Here is a 20,154-nt window from a genome sequence, read left to right as displayed (position 1 = left end):
TAAAATACTTGGTGGGGATGTGATGGCTTTGTAGTGGGCCTGAAAGGCCAGTGGACCCAGGCTTTCATAGGCTGAAAGAAGGGAATACAGGTCAAATGCCCTGGGTAAATACTGATGTGCTAATAGAAGAAGTTTGGCTGCAGAGTCTCTATTAGTCTTAGCTGAGGTAGAACCAATCTCTAACTCCCTCTGACATCTGCAGTTAGACAGTGTCAGGAGAAGAGTGTTGGAAAAGATGACAAATTTGGCTGTTTATGCTTTAACCAGGTCATTTCTACAAAGACCTCGATCAGCACCTTGAATTCAAATTGAAAATCTACTTTAGCAATTCAGGGACAACAGAGTCAGACTAAACAGTTGCATTTTGGATGTATGTAAGTTTCTCAGTGGTATAGAGGTAATAATCAGTGTAATTTTTATTTAGAATATTGAAATAAAAAATTAAATATTTAAATGTTACGTTCTTCTGATGTCAGTTCTACTCAATAAAAAGAAATACTAAGTCTAAAATAAAAGATTCTTCATAGCAGTGTATTTGGTTTTGTAGTGTTCTTTTTGAGGTACAGATTACTTTTATATGTATGTGTCAATATAGCATATTGTTTTTCTTTTTCAGGTTATGCAATGGTCTCTGCAAGATGGCATGTTCTTGAGTTGGAGCTTTTTAAGGCAAGCATATGCTGGTACTTCAACTTTACTAAGTGGACTATAATTTCTTCTCTCACAACAACTACATAAGCAGACAAAATTGCAAAGATCTGCCCTGTGTCGAGTATGACAGCCACGACTCGTGGCTCTCCGGTAGGAGGGAATGATAGCCAGGGCCAGGCTCCTGATGGACAGTCCCAGCCTCCTCTCCAGCAGAATCAGGTATGATATTAACAATCAAGTTGTCTAAAAATAGAGTGGTTAGTTCTTTAGAAATAGTATTTCTGAATTATTTGAGTTTGTATATTCCTAGAGATGTCTTGTTAAGTTAAATATTTCTTTGTGTGTGTCTGGAAGTACAAAAAGATTTTGAGGGATGAAGGCAGTGCTATTGGCAAAGTAGATACAGTTAGGGAGCACTGCATTGCAAAAGATGCTCCCTTTTCAGGCAGTAGCATAGTTCTTTCAAGCATATGTGTTTTGGATAAGAAGTCGCCTTGGAATACTATCAGAAGCTTCCTCAGAACTGCATTGTAGACTTACCTGCCACAGATTGGTAAAACTACCCTCTGTGAGTTCAGTTTATCCAAAAAGTGCTTTTGCAGAACTGAACATAAAACTGCTTACAAGCGAGTATCAGCTATTTAAGACCAGCTTCATCTAGGTCTCCGTTCATTGTGCTAGACTTCCTGAACAACTTAGCATGTTTCTGTTGAACAGGTTATCCTGCTTTCAAAGAACAAGAAAAAACTTTCAAATACTCCATCATAATGTGATAATTCTTTTTTGTTGGGGAAAAAAACCCAGAAAAGATGCTTTTAAACAGTGCAGCCAAACCAGTTTAAAAGAAAAGCCACACTTTGTCATTTAATTCAGTATGAAGATTATATTTGTTTAATACCATAAGGTTTAATGGTTATTACCTCCTGAGAGTAAATTGTTCTTCAGAACGTGTGTGGTGGACTGACCCTGGCTGCCAGGTAAGCTCCCACCCCGTCGCTCTCTCCCTCCACCTCAGTGGGATGGGGGAGAGAATCGGGAGGGAAAAGTGAGAATTGTATGGGTTGAGATAAAGGCAGTTTAATAAGTGAAGGGGTAGGGGGGGAAACAAGTGATGCAAACACAGTCACTCACCACCAGCTGATGGATGCCCAGCTGGTCTCCAAGCAATGGCTGCCTTGGAAAAAAACTCCCGTCCTGTTTTATTGCCAAGTGTGACACTATATGGTATGGAGTATCTCTTTGGTCAGTTCAGGTCAGCTGTCCCGGCTGTGTCCCCTCTCAGCCTCTTGTCCACCCCCAGCCTACTTACTGCAGGGTGGGGGGGCAAAGTGAGAAATGCAAGGCCTTGAATCTGTGCAAGCACTATTCAGCAACAGCCAAAACACTCGTGTGTTATCAATACTGTTTTGGTCACAAATCCAAAACCCAGCACCATACAGGGTGCTGTGAAGAAAATTAACTCCATGCCAACCAGACACAGTACAACATGTGAAAAACGTTCTTGAGGTTTTGGTCCTTCCTTGCCCTCCTAAATCTTGCTGTTCTGATTTGAATCTTTATTATTGTCAATTCATTCTATTTCTATATATGAATAAGCATGCATCTACAAAATGCATTGTATTTTGTATGGCCCATCAAAATGGGCTTAACTAATTATGTTCTTGGAGGTTGGTTAGTAGCCAGCTGTAGTATTGTATTACTCATTTTTAGCAAACTTTTTTAGAAAATGTTTTTCATGATTGTTTTCTTCTGTGCTGTTGCTGAGGTTCGTCTTTCTACCTAAAAGAGTCATCTTTTCTGCAGAAGATTTGTAAAAACTGGAACATCTCTGTAGTCTTTATTTTTACCTTCTAGATAGGTGGTCTGCTGAAAGTAGTAGTCTGTTACAAAACAAAAACCCACTTTCCTCACTGGGAAAGTAGCTTAATTTTTAAACTCTTGAGATAGAAAGCATATAGCACATTTTCTGCTCTAATTTTTGTTAATAAATCTGAAATCAAATTATATTACTATATTTTTATGATGACAGGTACTTACTTCAAGTGATTTTTTTGAAACACAAGGTGAAGGAAAAATGCCAAAATAAGTGGCACGTAAGTGCAGGCAGTATTTAAAGTATTTTCCATACCAATTTTAGACTTCTTCACCTGATTCTTCCAATGAGAACTCCCCAGCTACCCCGCCTGATGAGCAGGGCCAAGGAGATGCTCCACCTCAGCTTGAAGATGAGGAGCCTGCGTTTCCACACACAGACCTGGCAAAGTTGGATGACATGATCAACAGGTATTTTCACACTTTTTTCAGAAGATGTAGATTATTGTGCAAATATCTTGGTAGTGAAATCAGGATTCTTGCATCTTTGTTTTACTGGATTTCTTGAAATACTTTTTTAATTGGGTTAGAGTTGTAAAGAGAAAGAGGCTCAAGTCAGAGTTGTTTTTTTTTAAAATGGAGTGCTCATCAGGGCCTTTAAAAATGCATATTCCTACCCTATATTAAAAGCACTACAAAGGGACAAGGATTCTCAATTTTTAAGAAGCACAATTGAAATACAAGGGGGTTTGTTTTGTTTTTGAATATAGGCCTCGATGGGTTGTTCCTGTATTGCCGAAAGGGGAATTAGAAGTTCTTCTAGAAGCTGCTATTGACCTAAGTAAAAAAGGTAAGCTGAAAAGACAATTAATGATTATTGGGCCAGTGTGTAAAGTCTTTTCTTGTTCTTTTGAATCCCTAGTGGAGGCTTAAAAATTCTTAATTATTTCTGTTACAACCCTGGTCCTAAAGATTGTGTCAGAGTGGTATGCAGAACCTTCATAGATCAGAAATGTAGTTAGAAATTAGGTGCCTTAGCACGAGTAGGGAAGTTGAATAAGCTCACAGCAATAAAAATCTTGTCATTCCTGTCCTACCTGTTTTCTGTATTCACTTTGATATCAGACCTAGTGGGTTTGGTCTTTATAACAGATACTAAAACTCAAAGAATTCTAATTTTTTAAAAGTAAGTTACTAATCTAGCTTTCCAAATGTCTTGCCGTAAATTTTTGTTCAAATCTGGCACATATATACTTTTGACAATATTAGAGAAAAATTAGAATTTGAAACAGCATGACTTAGACTAATAATTCTACCATATTGCTTTCTGTGTCTGACTTGCTTGGAAGTAGGAGAGTTCCATACCAGGACTGTGTATGTGTTTGCTAAATTGTACTAGTCAGATTGACAAGTTCGTCATGTATTCTGGAAAGTTCTGTTCTCTTGGAAAGTTGCTTTGGTCTCCTGTTTTGGTCAGCATTTGTTGCCCCAGGTTTTGAGTAATACCAGAAGTCAGATCAAAATATTTTTCCAGGAGATCTACACTTACTATCTAGCTGTGTTTTAAATATAGTGACGTGCAAAGTGGCTGTTCCTTACTTTTGCATAGCTGGACCAGGACAACTTCATTTCCATGTTAATAAAGGTTATTCTTAGGCAGTTTTAAAAATAAAAAGCTGATTGTGGTCATGATATTCTGGGTTATCTTGATTGTTTTCTGTAAGTCTTTTTTGCTTTGGAGCGTTCTCTGGAGAAACAGAAGTTAGGGTGCACCTTTGTGATCCAAAATAAGATAATGACATGTTGTTGCCAACACTGATTTATCAGCCATAGTTGCACTTGGAATTGGCTTCTTTGCATGTAGCTAGGTCTGGCAGGAATCCTAAGGTGAGTGTAGAATTTTCAAGTGATCGCATCTGTTCAGGAGCAAAAAAAATGCCAACTTATGGAAAGAAAATGCAGCCATCTATGTGTCTAGGCTGTGCAGTAAAAAGAAATTGTCTGCTTGTGATTTGTGAGAGAGGAGATGTATGTACTGCCAGCTGTTAAATAGTCTTTTAAAAAAAAACAAAACCAAAAAACTGTCAATGCAATGAAGTAACAAGAGCAGAATGAGATTTTTGGCTACTCCTAACATCAATGTACTTCTCCAAAGCGTCAGACTTAGTTGAAAGTTCCCAGACAAAGAGTCTTCTCTCTTTCCTCTTGAAGATGTGAAAAACAGTGGAAATCTATCCATATGCTTTATGCACTTCAATTTTTATTAAGTTGTTGATGTCCAATTCTGAAAAGGGCTTCTGCATTGCTGTTTAATTATTCTTCATCTTGCCCTCTAGATGAATTCCTGTGTGTGTACGTATGCAAGGATTATTGGCTGAGGAGAAAACAAGGAAAGATGTTAGAAATAGTTGTTTGTTAACCGTGTTATCTTTATGGTTACATCCTAGATTTTTTTTCCTTGCTACTTGAAGTCACATGGTGGCTAAGGTGGTTCTTTTTTAAATAACTTTCAGTGCTCAAGAAATATGATAGGGTGCTCAGTTGGCGAACACTGTTTCAGAGCTGTATATATAGAGAGAAGTAATATAAATGATTCTGTTGTGTACATGTTTTAACAGATTGAAAATGTGTTCCATTATCTCAGTAAGATCTAGAATTGGACACCTTGCTACCTGTCTATGGGCATTTTTCTTAATCTGAGGAGTTCTGTTTCAAAAGGGAAGAACTGAAAGAAGAAATTGGAAAAAAAACCAGCTGTTGAATTAAATAAGTTTTATATTGCAGTCTAAGACATTTAGATTGTGAAGCAACAAAACCTAAAAAGAGCCCACTATTTTTTTTATGAAACACCATTTTCTCGTGGTTAGGGTTCTTAAGTAGCTTTTGTTCCTAACATTGCCAGTGGTCATCGGCATTGGCATTCTGGATTGACTCTGGGGTAACTGCTGTCTTTGTGACCCTGTCTATAAACTAAGAGTGATATTTGCATCTTTAAATCTTTTCAGGAACTGAAATTGAGAGGGATGTAACTGAACTGAATTGAAAGTACTCATAAGAATTAAATGTTATCGTTACCACCTTCAGGTGCAAGGAGCAAACTTGACAGAGTAGTATGAATCCTGTCTAGACTGTAGCTTGCATTATTCCTGGCAGATGCATTTATTTATGGAAGTTTATCTTTATATGTGTAGGCATCAATGTATTATTCTTCATTAAGCAAGCCATGAGACTATCAAGTGATAGTCTGGAGTTACTTGCTAATAAAAGAAAACCTATTTGAAAAATAGTGTTTAATAGCAATCTTCACAATAATTCTGGAATACTTATGAAGTGTTTTGAGTAATGAGATTTGTTCCAGAAATAAATGTCATCGTGAGTTGGATGCTATAAATTTAAAAGTTAAAAAAAAAAAAAGGTTTGTTTTTTTCGGAGGCTAGAATATTCTCCGCTCCTTCTTTCAAAATCCCCTCAACAACTCTGCACTGCTCCACTGTTGTTGTGGATTTTATTGCTTCTAATGTTTACATTCAATTTTTAACATGCTGCCAAAACTTTTCAATGTGACACACACAAGAGAGATGCAGGGCAACTTTTAGAATTTGTAGCTTACTTAAACTGAAATGAGATTTCACTGCACAACTTAAACCTTCAACCTTGATCCCAAACCTTTGTTTTTGATGAATTACAAAGGCTTACAGAGTGGGAAAGACTAGAGAGGCAGGCCCTAGAGCCTCAAAAAAAAAAAAAGGGTATGTGTGTGCATGAGCACACGTGCACCCAAAATCTAGGCAGCCCAATAGCGGGAATTGTTTCCAGCATCCTCTCTAAAGACCATCTCTCTCTCTAGATGATCCATCTGCATTTCTGTGGGACCACTCTTGAGTTCCTTACTGAAGCTGTATCTTCTGCATTTTCTTGAAATGGTTATTTTTAGCCATCTGTCTGAAGCAAGGACATCAGATTTGTGTTGTCATGTTCCAAAGTTTCTTAGCCAGCTATTTGGGCTAGAACCAATTCATGTAGTTCATGAAATGAACTACAGCAGGGCCAGTGCAGTGTCTTGGTGTAGAAGGACTCTCATATTCCTGATAATTAAGAATTACTGAAAGTCTGCCAGAATCTGAATGCTATGTGTAGCCACTGTGCCCATGGGCAAGTGTGCGTTTCCCTAGAGCTTATTAGCTCCAGGTCACTGTCAGTTCTGCAGGGTCTGAGCCAGCCCATACCAAGCCGCTGAAAGGTTTCTGTGCTGCACTTCCATAGGCTCCAGGTCTGGGGGGGGCTTCACTGGCACAGCGCCACACCAGTGCGTGGAGCCAGATCAGCTCTGGGGTTGCAGCTACAAAGTTGTGTAATCCAAAGTCCCGGAGGAGAGGAGCTGGGTGATTTTGCTTGGGGCCTTGGTGCTCCAACCCTATACTGTTAATATCCCTCAGATGCATCAAAGTTTGTTCGTCTACAGTTGCACCTGGACTGACAAGTTTTGTGGACCCAGAGCGTTTCTGCTCTTGTGACAGGGTTAATACACTTTGCGTGGTTTATCTGGCAAATTGACCGCTTTTAAGTGCAGATACAGAAGTCAAATGGCCCTCTGTTCTTCCTCCAATCCCCTAATTGCAGCTACCCTATACTGTATGTTGCACATCACCTTTTGCTTTCATATTCACTTTTTTCCTCACTGCATAATCCATTTCTCCAACTTTTCTCTAAATACTTATCTCAGGGCTGCATGCGCTTACTTACCTCTTGTGTTCTTCCTTATCCTTCTCTGCCCTCAGAATTTGGACAATGGAGAAAAAAGGCTGCTTGCGGTCTTACCTAAGAGTTAGTGATACTGAATCTGATTCAAGCGGTAGATGCCAAGTGCCTAGTGTAATTGCTGTTTCTCTTCTCACTGTCTTTGGATTACTGTTGCTTTTTCTCCCAAGCTGCGATCTTCTAGGACTCCTGTACCCTGCTTTTAATGATACTCTGGTCCTTGTAGACACCTAGCTTTTGTTCCTTCCGTAGTGTCATCTGTTGTTTCAGCAGTATGCCGCATTGTGGGAGAACATAGAAGGTGATTGTATATCCAGGAGTCATACAAGTATCTTCTAAGGTTCTACATCTTCCCTCTCTTTACAAGTTCAGCGAAGTACATAAGGGACAATACATTTTGAAACATACTCTGTTCTGGTATTCCTGAACTTGGTTTGAAATGTCTTGTTGACTGAAGCTGACCAACCATTGTGGGGGGAGATGGTCCAAGAAGTACTGGAAAGTTTGAGAGATATTTCAGTGCAGTATACTGGTACTCTAAGGAGCATTAAAATCACTTGGGTGCCTGCTTTAAATTTGTATTCAAGAATTAAATTCACTGTTACATTTGGGTTCAGAAAGGAACATTTCCCTTAGGTCAAGTTGACCACATTGGATGCCTTCCCTGTGCTCTGTTTTGTATAGGGTGAAGTTGTTGTCTTTACCTTCTTGAGGAGTTAATTTAACAAAGTCCTTTGTTTACTGCAAATGCCTAAGTTTTAGGCAGTGTCCTTCTATCTTCTCTTCTTTTGTCATGTTGTCATTGCTGTGGCTTGTGGCCTTCTGTTACTGGTCTTAGCACTTACCATATAGTGTAGGGATGTCAGCTATCCAGACTGCAAGGTGCATAGGAAGATAATGCGGAGTTTTTTATACTTGGCCGCATAGTGTATATCATGTACCTCTGGTAGTGATAAAAAGAGGGAACACTGGAGTAGTTTTCAAGGAGGTGACAGGGGCTGTCCAAAGATTCCTGCTTTACTTGAGTTGCTCGAGAGCTGCACACACTGTAGGAGTATAGGCTAGCAATCCCCGTTACAGAAATTTGGAAAGCCTTTGTGGTATGTACTAACAAGCAGGGCAGATGTTCTGTGACCACTTTTGAAAGGAACCTCTATTGTACAGTTGTTTGTGACTATGAGGAACTCCAATTTGATAACCCAAATCAATCCTTCCCAAAGCAATGGAAGTTACTGTCAGGATGTCTCATTAAGGAGGTTGCGGGGAAGGGGGTGTGTGGTGGTGGCAATAATTTTTGTGAATCTGGACGCTGTAGGCTTGTTGAATGCTAAGATTCCCTAACTGAAAATTAAACTTGTTCTGTAAGGAAACTGTGCAGGCACGTCACAGTTTTCTTTTTATAATGTGCCCAGTGACTTTTGTTGTTTCCAGTGTGTACTGATATGTGTTCAATATATTTTTCTGTTGACTTTTAGCCCGATTTAGATTTTCTAACTGAACTTTTGAAGGGCACGTGCAGATTTCTTGAAATACTGGGTTATAAATAACTCCAGAGTTTTAAAATAGCTAAAAGAAAATTATGGAGCACTGTTCTTTAATTTTAAACTTGACATATGGTGGCTGCAGAGGTTTACGGCAGTGTTGGGATCTAGGTGTATTGGGTCCTGGCAGAATTACAAGAAACTGTACTTCAAGTGAGGGTGAGAGACAGAAGGATTCATATTTATTTTTGCAGGTTAGTTGTGTCTGGGAAGCTGAGCAGGTCTCACCCTTTCTCCTCTTCACTCACTGAGTTTTAGTAGCACTCACTGGTAGCAACTAAGTAAGAGAAGAACATAAATGCATGGGTACTAGAAGAATGGAATGTAAAGATTGTACTTATTGTTATTTTTGCTACTATATCTTTGAGTGTTACAAGCGTGGAAAAAACCACACACCTTATCACATGTTTTTAAAGTAATTTAAAAATTGTCTAAAGGAGCGCAATTGTTGAGGTGGCTTTATTAGAACATTGATCCGTCAGATTTCTGTGCATTCAGGCTTATGTAAGTTTGTCTTCATCCAAGGCTTCTCTTTTTAAAACAATTCTGAAACTCTGAACACCAAACTTTTGAAGTCCAAATCACTACTTTCAATATTTAAAAGTTCATGTAACAACTAATGAAATTGCATATCTAATAGTTTGGTTTTTTCTTTTCTATTTTAAAATAGGCCTTGATGTCAAAAGTGAAGCATGCCAGCGATTTTTTCGAGATGGGTTAACAATATCTTTCACAAAAATCCTTACAGATGAGGCAGTGAGCGGCTGGAAGTTTGAGATTCATGTGAGTTTTTAAAGTTGTGTTTCTGCAAAGCATAGTAATTAAAATGAGGAAGGAGACTGCCTTTTTGTGACTTTCATTTTTGAAACTCATCTCAACAGAGAACTGGGAGAACTCTTGTATACATGGCTCTTGGGCGGAGGCGGGGGGGAGTCATCCTTCTATCATTGTTTCATCTTATTGCCTCTGGTGTTTTTGGAAGGAAATAAAACATGAGAGGTGATATGGGGAGGAACTGAACTTTGCATGTTCAGTAGTGCAGCTCTTGTTAGGCAGGCTGTCTTTGGCCAGATGTCTAGAGAACTGCTTATATTTATGTGCATGCTAGGACATGAAAACTTACTTTTTTTAGTAAAAGCTTTTAGCAACCTGCTAACTTCTGAATGTTTGTAGCAGCTGTTTGAATATAAAAACCACCTGTTGGACAGCTAGTCACATGCCAAATTAGAAACTGTGAAGATCTTCATAAGAAAATTAAAATCTGTGAGAGAAATAGGTGAAAGAAGGAAAAGTTAATTGTTCAGTGGTGATTCATGTATGTCTCAACCAAAAATATTTGTCTTTCTCCTAAATTTAATTTTTAGCTGAAAACAGATAGTTTAAAGTTTGTTTAAAGCCTTTATTGGAGGAAGTACAAATTAAAGTACAGTGTTGTAAAACTGTTATGCAACTCTGCATGCTAGGTACAAATGGTTCAGAGTTTATAGTTCATATTCATCGTACAGTCACCTGCCATATTCTTGGTTGTTGTTTTTTTCTTAATAGAGATGTATTATTAACAACACTCATCGACTAGTGGAACTCTGTGTGGCCAAGCTGTCCCAAGACTGGTTTCCCCTTCTTGAACTTCTTGCCATGGCCTTAAATCCTCACTGCAAATTCCATCTATACAATGGTACTCGTCCCTCAGAAACAGTTCCTGCAGGAGTCCAACTTGCTGAAGATGAACTTTATGCCCGTCCTCCTGACCCACGATCACCAAAGGTATAAGAACATTTTCAGACCTGTATTTTTAATTTTATGCAGTGTTACCTAATTACACAGCAGCCATAGAGAGGTGTTTTTAGAGGGGGGGAAACCCCTTTCATTCTCTGTATCACTAAGATGTTCTGCTGTTTTTGACTTGTACATTAAATCATGATCGGTTAAATTTCCCCTTCTAACACTTTCAGTCTTTGGTTCACAATCTGTGTCATGTGTTTCTGTGGTAAGCTGGCACAACTCTATTGGAATGCCATTCCTACTGTGTTAATTGGCTCGTTTGTATTTGCCAGTTGATGGATTTACCTTCTTGCTCAACATGATTTTGTAGGTGACATATTTTGAGGAGGAGATTATGTGATAAAGTAGGAATTTTATCTCCCTTTTCATATAGTTCCCAATGATGGGAGAAGTGTTTTTAATTGGACATGGGATCCTAGTGTCAGTGTGGTTTTGGGGTTTGTTTTCTGGTTTGGTTTGGTTTTTTGGGGATTTGGTGGGGGTTTTTTGGGTGGTGGTTTGGTTTTTTTTGAACTGGCAGTGCAGATTAGTAATTTGTTCTGGTTCTTGTGTCTGAATTTTTCAGAATTGTGCTCCAAATGGCATTGGTACAGCTTCAGGAGCTAACCGAATTATATTTTTGTTGCTTTCTTCCTTTTTTTTTTCCTTTTTAGTAGAACTGCTACCTATTGATATGTAAGAACCAAAGATAAATAACTTGGTGTCCTTGGCCTTCCTTGCATTGCTAACCATGTTTAGGAGAATGTTATTTTGCATTCTTCCTGCTTTTATAATGCAGCATTATCACATCCAGGACCAGAAAAAAATACCAGAATCATCATGCTTTCTGTAGTAACTGAGCAGCCAAAGATGAATTTGAAGTATAGTCATTTTTATTCCTATATATTTGATACAATTCTTTGAATAACTAATATACAGCATCTGTTTTTTGACATGATAACAGGAAAGCTTGTGTTGCCTATTTCTAAGCATTTCCTTAAAACTGAGTATTTAAACTATGTAGGCAAGTTCACTGTCAATTCTATTACCTTCTAACGGTTTATTGTGTAAGGACTTTTTTAAAGCAAGTTTTGTTACTACCAGGTACTTGAAAGTATTTCTAGATGGTAATTTGTAAATGTCAGAAAATAACTGTTTATTATATTGCAGGGTTGGCTAGTCGATCTTATCAACAAGTTTGGCACATTAAATGGATTTCAGATCTTGCATGATCGCTTCATGAGCGGATCAGCATTGAATGTTCAGATAATTGCAGCTCTCATCAAGTAAGTTGTTTAAAAATAAGAATTTACATATTTCGAGAAGTTGGACTAAGTGAAATATTATGTTAGCACAAAGCTTAGTCTTTTCTTGAAGCACTTCCCCTCACTCTATCTCTTAACTAGTTGTGTTTACCTTCAATATTTTATGTGCTTGTGAACAGACTTGAGTTTCTTGAATGAATTGCTCCTTACTATCTTAATATTACGTAACTACCGATTATGGCACTTTGATCATGTTTTTCTTTCTTCTTAGGCCATTTGGACAATGTTACGAATTTCTAACATTACATACAGTGAAGAAATATTTCCTTCCAATTATAGAAATGGTTCCACAATTTTTAGAAAATTTAACAGATGATGAACTGAAAAAAGAAGCAAAGAATGAAGCCAAAAATGATGCTCTGTCAATGATAATCAAATCTCTGAAGAACTTAGCTTCAAGAGTTCCAGGACAAGAAGAAACTGTAAAAAACTTAGAAATATTTAGGTTAAAAATGATACTTAGGTAAGATGCTGCTCCTAATATGATATGCTACTTCTGACACTTTTTTCACACTTCTCACATTTAATTTCTCTTGCAGGTTGTTACAAATTTCTTCTTTCAATGGTAAAATGAATGCACTAAATGAAGTTAACAAAGTAATATCCAGTGTGTCATATTATACTCATCGACATGGTAATCCTGAAGAGGAAGAATGGCTTACAGCTGAAAGAATGGCAGTAAGTTCTCCTCTTCACTGAAATTCATTGAATAGATTTTTCTTCCTCCGTATTACTTTACTTGTAGAAGTACCTATATATTATGGATCCTGCACACTGCTAATTTTCATATCTAGTGTTATAAACAGTAGGTATCACATCATGGTAATAAGTCATTTTAATAATAGTCTTTCTATGAAAAGTTGCTGTATTTGTTTCAAAGCTGCTGTTGAGAATTATTTGTAAGCTGTAAAAGCACACTTTAAAAGGGGATCCTTGAATAGTATGGTTTTTATGTAGTGTTTTTAAAAAAAAAAACCCACACACCTAGATAAAACAGGTGCGATTCATTTGAAACTCTAGTGCCACTGTACCTAAAAATTGAATGTTCATTTAAATAAGGATTTAGTCTGATTTTTGTGCTTCAAGTAATTTTTTCTCATTAGAGTTCTAAGTGACTAGTCTGTTTTTCACATTTCAGAAGCTGGGTTCTTTGGTACAGAAAGCTCTAGATACCACATTTTTATTTTATTCACTTGATATTTACATACTTTGACTACTGTTTCATGCTTGAGTGCATATGTAGGGAACTATTAAAATGATCATTTATAAAGGTAAAGTAAGGACAATTTTTTCTTAATCTTTGTGAAGATTAGTTGTGTTAAGTGATTTTTGCACTATTCTGCCCCATCTTTGTGACTGGCTACCTGTTGTGAGGTTTATAATTTGCAAAAGGACTGCTGACAAAAAAAGAATGACTTCTGTCATTTAAAAAGTTTGACTTTTTAAAGCAATAGGAGTAAATAGTTCTTTTTTTACATACTTCCTGTAGTTTGGCATCTCAGACAACATGTCTGTTTTTAAATGAAAACTTCTAGATGTAAGTATTTCACGAGACTAGCTTGAATATTGTAAGTCTGTAATCAGGGACACTGTTGGAAGGTATGATGCCGTGTGTGTTTGTTTTCTTTTTCAGTGCTCAAAGCACACACTGCTTTGCTTCAGTTGGAACAAAAAATACATGACCCTAATCTGACTGTGTCAATGACACCACTGAAAAAAATTGCAATATTTGCCTCTAATTCAATTAGAAGCATTTTAAAAAACCCTATAAGTGGCAGTATTTAAATAATCTAACCTTTTTATATTTCAGTTCTTGCTTATGCCCTTTTTATGTGATATGCTGTAGGCATACCAGTAAAGCTGGAAGTGTCTTAAACAATTTGGTTTTGATATTTAATGATTGTGAATTGGAAGAGAAGAATTTTGTTCCTTGGATAGAAGAGTTAACTGTTCTTCCCATTGGCTTTTTATGTTTGAAGTTGTTTGAACACTTTTATGCTTTGAGTTCATGATTTAATATGTCTGAAAAAATATTTCCCCTTAAGATATCACAGTGACTAGCATATTGGATTATTTAAAGTACTGTTTTTTTTTTTAAGAGAAGTGAAATTTAGAGATAAATACCGTCCTCTTGTGCTGCATCTTTCTCATTTCTCCCAATTAGAATATTGTATATAAAGTCATTGATCTGTAACAGGTTGAAATTTTTCTTTTTAGCTTAAATATCAGTGACAGCACTTCAATAATTTGAGATGGCACTACTTTCTTTTTGTATTCAGGAATGGATCCAGCAGAATAATATTTTATCAATCGTGTTGAGAGATAGTCTTCATCAACCTCAATATGTAGAGAAGTTAGAGAAAATTCTTCGTTTTGTCATCAAAGAGAAAGCCCTCACTTTGCAGGATCTTGACAACATTTGGGCTGCACAGGTAAAGAATTCAACTGCTTGCCTGCTACTGCGCAAGAGGGATCTTGTTCTGTGTCATGTATTGAGAAGACGACGACTTGTGCTTCTTATGCTTGGTGTTAGACAAAACTAAAGAAAATTTGGAAATCAAATAGTGTTCTTTTTTGGGGTCCTGGATCTCAAAATTGTCTTCTCAAATGTCTTCAGTAGAAGAGGTCAACTACACATGTAGGTAAAGACTAAAGGAACAGTTCAGAATGCGGTGCAAAGATTATCCCTTTTAAGTATCAGGGAACTCCCAATGTTGAGCAAAGTCTAGATTATGAATGAACACTTAATATTTTAAAATGCATTAAGAATATGTATTGCTAATCTCTGAGTTCACCACAGCTGCATAAACTTTTCCTGGGCAGAGTTCTACTAATAAGGCTTATAATAATAGCAAATTCTTTCCTTTGTTGTAATGATTATTTTTGAAAAATTACAAATTTTGCAATATTGGCTTGTTTACTTAAATGATTGGTGAAACTGGGCTTCCTACCTGTGGGCTACATGAGTTTAGCACACATAAAGGGCAGCTGAAGAGACAAAATAATTATTTTTGCATGAGTACGTGTATCCTTGTTCATAAGTAATTGGTAGTGAAACTCTAACTTAATTGTACAAGTAAGCCCTTAGGCCAGTTTTTCAAGTGTCGGAAGGCTAAATCTGGTTTCCAAGATAGAGGACTGTACTGGTTTTGGCAGGGATAGAGTTAAATTTCTTCATAGTAGCTTATATGGGGCTATGTAGGTAAAGCAAAAGATTTACCTGTTAAACTCTTTATCTCAACCTACGAGTTTTCTCACTTTTACCGTTCTGACTCTCTCCTCCATCCCACTGTGGGGTGGGGAGTGAGCGAGCAGCTGGGTGGTGCTTAGTTGCCAGCTGGGGTTATACCATGACAAGGGCTAATACAGGAATTGGGTAGGATTATATCCCTAGTTTACGTGTGTTCATGTTCTTCTGAAACTGTAACAGTTTGGCTTAAGTGGATTTATCCAGGTGTCCCTATTTTCAGGCATGCTATTTTCAGATTACGTTTAAAGCACTTGGGACTACAGGTGATGTAGTGGAGGGGTGACGTGAGATCTGTGGTGTTTCAACTAACTTCATAATCTCTAGACTTCCGTTCCAGCATGATAGTAACTGCACAGGCTGAAACTCAAGAAAGTCTCTTTATTTTCTTGTTATCCCCAAGTCCTGTTTAGAAAATTACATTATGTGACAGAGTAATACACAGATTACTTGAACTAAGGTCTGTGATCATACTGTTAGTTTTCAGCTTGTGATCTGTAGACCTTTCCAGACTGTCTTTGTAAGAAGTCTGCAGGGGATAATAAGACTTTGAGAAGTCTCCCACGGCATTTTCCTAGAGAAGCTGGCGGCTCACGGCCTAGACAGGTACACTCTTTGCTGGGTAAAAAACTGGCTGGATGGCCCAGCCCAGAGAGTTGTGGTGAACGGAGTTAAATCCAGTTGGCGGCCGGTCACGAGCGGTGTTCCCCAGGGCTCAGTACTGGGGCCGGTCCTGTTCAATATCTTTATCAATGATCTGGACAAGGGGATCGAGTGCTCCCTCAGTAAGTTTGCAGACGACACCAAGCTGGACGGGAGTGTTGATCTGCTGGAGGGTAGGAAGGCTCTGCAGAGGGACCTGGACAGGCTGGATCGATGGGCTGAGGCCAACTGTGTGAGGTTCAACAAGGCCAAGTGCCGGGTCCTGCACTTCGGCCACAACAACCCCAGGCAACGCTACAGGCTTGGGGAAGAGTGGCTGGAAAGCTGCCCAGAGGAAAAGGACCTGGGGGTGCTGGTTGACAGCCGGCTGAACATGAGCCGGCAGTGTGCTCAGGTGGCCAAGAAGGCCAACGGCATCCTGGCCTGTATCAGAAATGGTGTGGCCAGCAGGAGTAGGGAGGTGATCGTGCCCCTGTACGTGGCACTGGTGAGGCCGCACCTCGAATACTGTGTTCAGTTCTGGGCCCCTCACTACAAGAAGGACATGGAGGTGCTGGAGCGTGTCCAGAGGAGGGCAACGAAGCTGGTGAAGGGCCTGGAGCACAAGTCTTATGAGGAGCGGCTGAGGGAGCTGGGGTTGTTTAGCCTGGAGAAGAGGAGGCTGAGGGGAGACCTCATCGCGCTCTACAACTACCTGAAAGGAGGTTGTAGCGAGGTGGGTGTTGGTCTCTTCTGCCAAGTAACTAGCGATAGGACGAGAGGAAATGGCCTCAAGTTGCGTCCAGGGACATTAGGAGAAATTTCTTTACTGAAAGAGTGGTCAGGCCTTGGAACAGGCTGCCCAGGGAAGCGGTTGAGTCACCATCCCTGGAGGTATTTAGAAGACGTGTAGATGAGGTGCTTAGGGACATGGTTTAGTGGGCATGGTGGTGTTGGGTTGACAGTTGGACTCGATGATCTTAGAGGTCTTTTCCAACCTTAATGATTCTATGATTCTAAGTTAGTTTGCTTTTAATAGGCTTGTGTTGGCTATATTAGAGCCTCGCCTTTTATAAGGAAAAAAAAAAATCTGAAATTTGGAAAAAAGTCTTCCAAGCAATTATATTGCTCACAGTGCCTGGAAATGGGACATGTGGATAGGCTAGTTTAAGTCAAACTTAAGCCTTCCAGAAAAGTGTGAACAAGTGGTGCAACCCTTAGAAGGTAGGGATAGTCCACCCCAACAGTTGCAAAAAAAATGTAGGAATAAATCTCCTGTGCTCTCAAATACCTGGCATTCAGTTAGGTAATTGCCACAGTGCACTTCCTGCAGCTTTGCCCTGTATTTTTTTTTTTGTTGTGTGGAAGTTGAATTCAGTAAGTAGTATCTGGGTAGATGATTTCACTGTGGCTTTGGCCATGGAATTAAAATAGACTAAAAGGTAAGAATACAAAAATCTGCTAATACAGAATGATTTTTACCAACTTCACTACTCCCTGTTTAGTAGTTTTTAAAAGTTCTTATTAAATGACTGCTTCTAAGAGCAGCTGGAACATGAAATTCAGTAGCGAGGCGTTGATTTACTGTGTAGCTTTATATAACAGGGAGGCTATTTTAGCTCTGGCTCAGTGCAGCAATGGTGTGGTTTTGCTTTCAGGCTAGAGCTGTTGTGTTGCTGCCTGGGTTTAGAGGGTGAGCACGCACAAATTTACAGTTGACGGTATAAAAGTGCCCTGAGAATCTCAGTATACAACTAGAATAAAAATAAGTGGTTTATGAAAAGTAATATAATCACGCTGCTTTTGCCTTTAGAAGGCAACATAAGTTTTAAGTTTTATTGAAGTGTTTTTGTGTCTTACAAAGCAAGTGCTCGCAAAATAGAAGTGTATTTGATTCAAGGAATAACATTAGAAGTCTCTAAAGGCAAGCATTAAGTTGCAGCCTGTTGAGTTCCAGGGAAAGATCCAGCTGGACAAGAAATAAGATTGCAGAGTGTTGGAGTCTCATTACTTACATTCTGGAGCATTTAACTAGAACTTGACATGTGCTTCCCTGTTTCAGCACAGCAAGCTGACAGTTCACACACCAGGTTCCTTGCCTCCTCCTGCTATCTTGTACTTCTTCCCCAGCCTTTTCTGTTCTTAAGGGCCTCCCCATGTCTGTTAAAAACCTCTCAAGACAAGATTGTTATATGCCTTATTCTTAGTCTTGTTGCTCTGCCCCCCTCCCCCAGCAACTGTGCATACTTTTCCTTTTATTTGTTATATTGTAGATACTCTTTCTGCCCTGTATGCCCTGTTTTTCTTTCTATCCAGGAAGGGGTCTGGTCAGAGAAAAAAATTATGTGATGATTTGCAAAATCAAGTGGAATAAGTGGTTTAGTAATTCCCTCTCTCATAATCTGACTCATAACATGAAAATAAATGCCGCTACTTAAAATCACTTTTTAAAAGAAAAATTTATGGCACACTATAAAGAATTTACAGCATAGCATGTAACACAGCTATTAGTCTCTTTTTTTTAAGTGAACTACTGATGGAAGCTTTTAGAAGGAAATGAATTTCAAAACTGCTTATGCATGCATTTTTAATATTGTACAAGATTAATTACATCAGAGTTTGTTTTCTAGGTATTTGTTTTGCATTTTTTATTCCACACTTACAGGAAATTTTTCTACAGTAAATCAGCTATTGATTCACATAGTCCAAAGTTGTTGGTTTTGAATGCAGATTTAAAGTATGGGATGCATTTTCCAGCCTGGGCATGTAGGAAGGAAATTTGCTTCTTGCCCAGAGTTAAAATTGAGCTAGCTGGTTTTTCGTTATTGTCTTCCTCCTTAAATGTCAAAATTGTGATATACACCAAACTCTTATTTAAAACAGTGTCTAGTATATAACTCGACATCTTGCCATTAGTTGTTTGATTCTTAGACTTCATAAGTTTATAAGCTGCTGGACTTTAAAATGTTGTCTGCCAACAAGTTGTTTTTAATAGAAAGCTTTAGTTGTCCATGAATCCACTAGCACAAAGGAGGTACTTCAGGCTGAGAAACTATGTGGAAATACTAAAAATTGTTTTACAGCTTAAAACACCTCGATGAAATTCATTGAGGAAGTGGATTTTGAGTCTTTTCTTAAAAGAACAAACAAACAAACAAAAAAACCCAACCAACCAACAACCCCAAAACTGACATTAAATTAAAATACTGATTTGTACGTTAAAATACCCTTTTAGACTTTGTCTGCTGTCCCAGCATGATTTTGTTAAAAACATATTGTGACACTGCAGTATTTACATTCTAAATAAATACTTTTGTGTGCGCATGCACAGAGCACACTTACATACTTAAACATACAAGGGAAATGTAAATATTGTGACTTCCCTGTGAAGAAACTATTCAGTTTGCCATGCTGCTCCCACAGCATCAGCTGTTCGTGCTGGCCACCAGTCTTCTTACAACAGTCTTCTTGTAAAAATGATGTAGGATATCTTGCTGCTTGACTTAATATGGATTGCTACAAATGTTGGTGGATTCTTTTCGTCTTCTTTACAGGCAGGAAAACATGAAGCCATTGTAAAAAATGTACATGATCTCCTTGCAAAATTAGCTTGGGATTTCTCTCCTGAACAGCTTGATCACCTGTTTGATTGTTTTAAGGTAACTATGCATGTTTTGACTGTATTCAGGAAATGGGTTGTAAAGTTGGATACAGACTTGTGACTCTTTCAATGTCTGCTTTCTACTTATTTTAGATATGGCCAGTTCCCTTGTGTTAAAAGACTTCTTTATGTGTATAACAACAGTCTGTAATATTTAATATTAAAAATGCTAGATTGTGCTATTCTTTAATGAGCATTCATTGTGAGATTTTAGGTTTACTTCCTGTCTAAAGCAAAGATTAGTTACGCTAGTTTAATTGACAATTTTCTTTTCTGGTTTAAATGCTTTTGGATAATGTACATCTGTTGAGGCCTCTAGTATTAAAGTGATGTTTAGCAATCCTAGGAATATTGAATTTTTCAAATAAAAGAAGTTATTTCTCTTAAATACCTTTTTGCATTTGTTCCAAATTACTTAGTGTTGGTGGTCTAGTAAATAATGTTTTTCTCCTAGCATTAGAGTCGGTTTCATCAAGTTTACCAGGCATTGCTACTTTCAACCTTTTAAGTAGAGGAGATCAAGGACTTCCGTTCCCCGCTCCCCCGACTTCCTCTTTATCTTGTAATAATTTTTTCTCTGGTTGACATAGATATAGAATGAAACAGTCTCAGGAAAATAATGTTGAATGTTTATAAACATATAATGATTTGATTGAAATCGCAAAACAACTTGTTTCTGAAAGTTTGTTATTCACTGGCTTTCTATGTATGCTAACATTAACATTTGTAGCTTCCAGTAATGGTACTATCTGGCCT

General features: G+C 38.1%; 1 protein-coding gene across 4 annotated transcripts in view; it reads left to right on the top strand.

Moving 5' to 3' along the window:
* USP9X (ubiquitin specific peptidase 9 X-linked) overlaps positions 1-20,154 on the top strand; it is a 109,609-nt gene that overhangs the window by 25,725 nt on the left and 63,730 nt on the right. For 3 of the 4 annotated variants that reach the window (XM_075173969.1, XM_075173963.1, XM_075173985.1), the window contains exons 2-11: positions 617-870; positions 2,789-2,934; positions 3,234-3,313; positions 9,433-9,545; positions 10,308-10,526; positions 11,694-11,809; positions 12,060-12,311; positions 12,388-12,526; positions 14,128-14,280; positions 19,292-19,396. In XM_075173969.1, the coding sequence (XP_075030070.1) occupies positions 775-870; positions 2,789-2,934; positions 3,234-3,313; positions 9,433-9,545; positions 10,308-10,526; positions 11,694-11,809; positions 12,060-12,311; positions 12,388-12,526; positions 14,128-14,280; positions 19,292-19,396 (1,419 nt within the window). In that variant the 5' untranslated portion in view covers positions 617-774. The remainder of the gene's footprint in view (positions 1-616; positions 871-2,788; positions 2,935-3,233; positions 3,314-9,432; positions 9,546-10,307; positions 10,527-11,693; positions 11,810-12,059; positions 12,312-12,387; positions 12,527-14,127; positions 14,281-19,291; positions 19,397-20,154) is intronic. The other variant, XM_075173977.1, reaches the window with a different exon arrangement.

The sequence above is a fragment of the Calonectris borealis genome, chromosome 1, assembly GCF_964195595.1.
Source record: "Calonectris borealis chromosome 1, bCalBor7.hap1.2, whole genome shotgun sequence".
Classification (NCBI taxonomy): domain Eukaryota; kingdom Metazoa; phylum Chordata; class Aves; order Procellariiformes; family Procellariidae; genus Calonectris; species Calonectris borealis.
Note: the sequence above shows the minus strand (reverse complement) of the source record. Positions and strands in the feature narration are given on the sequence as shown.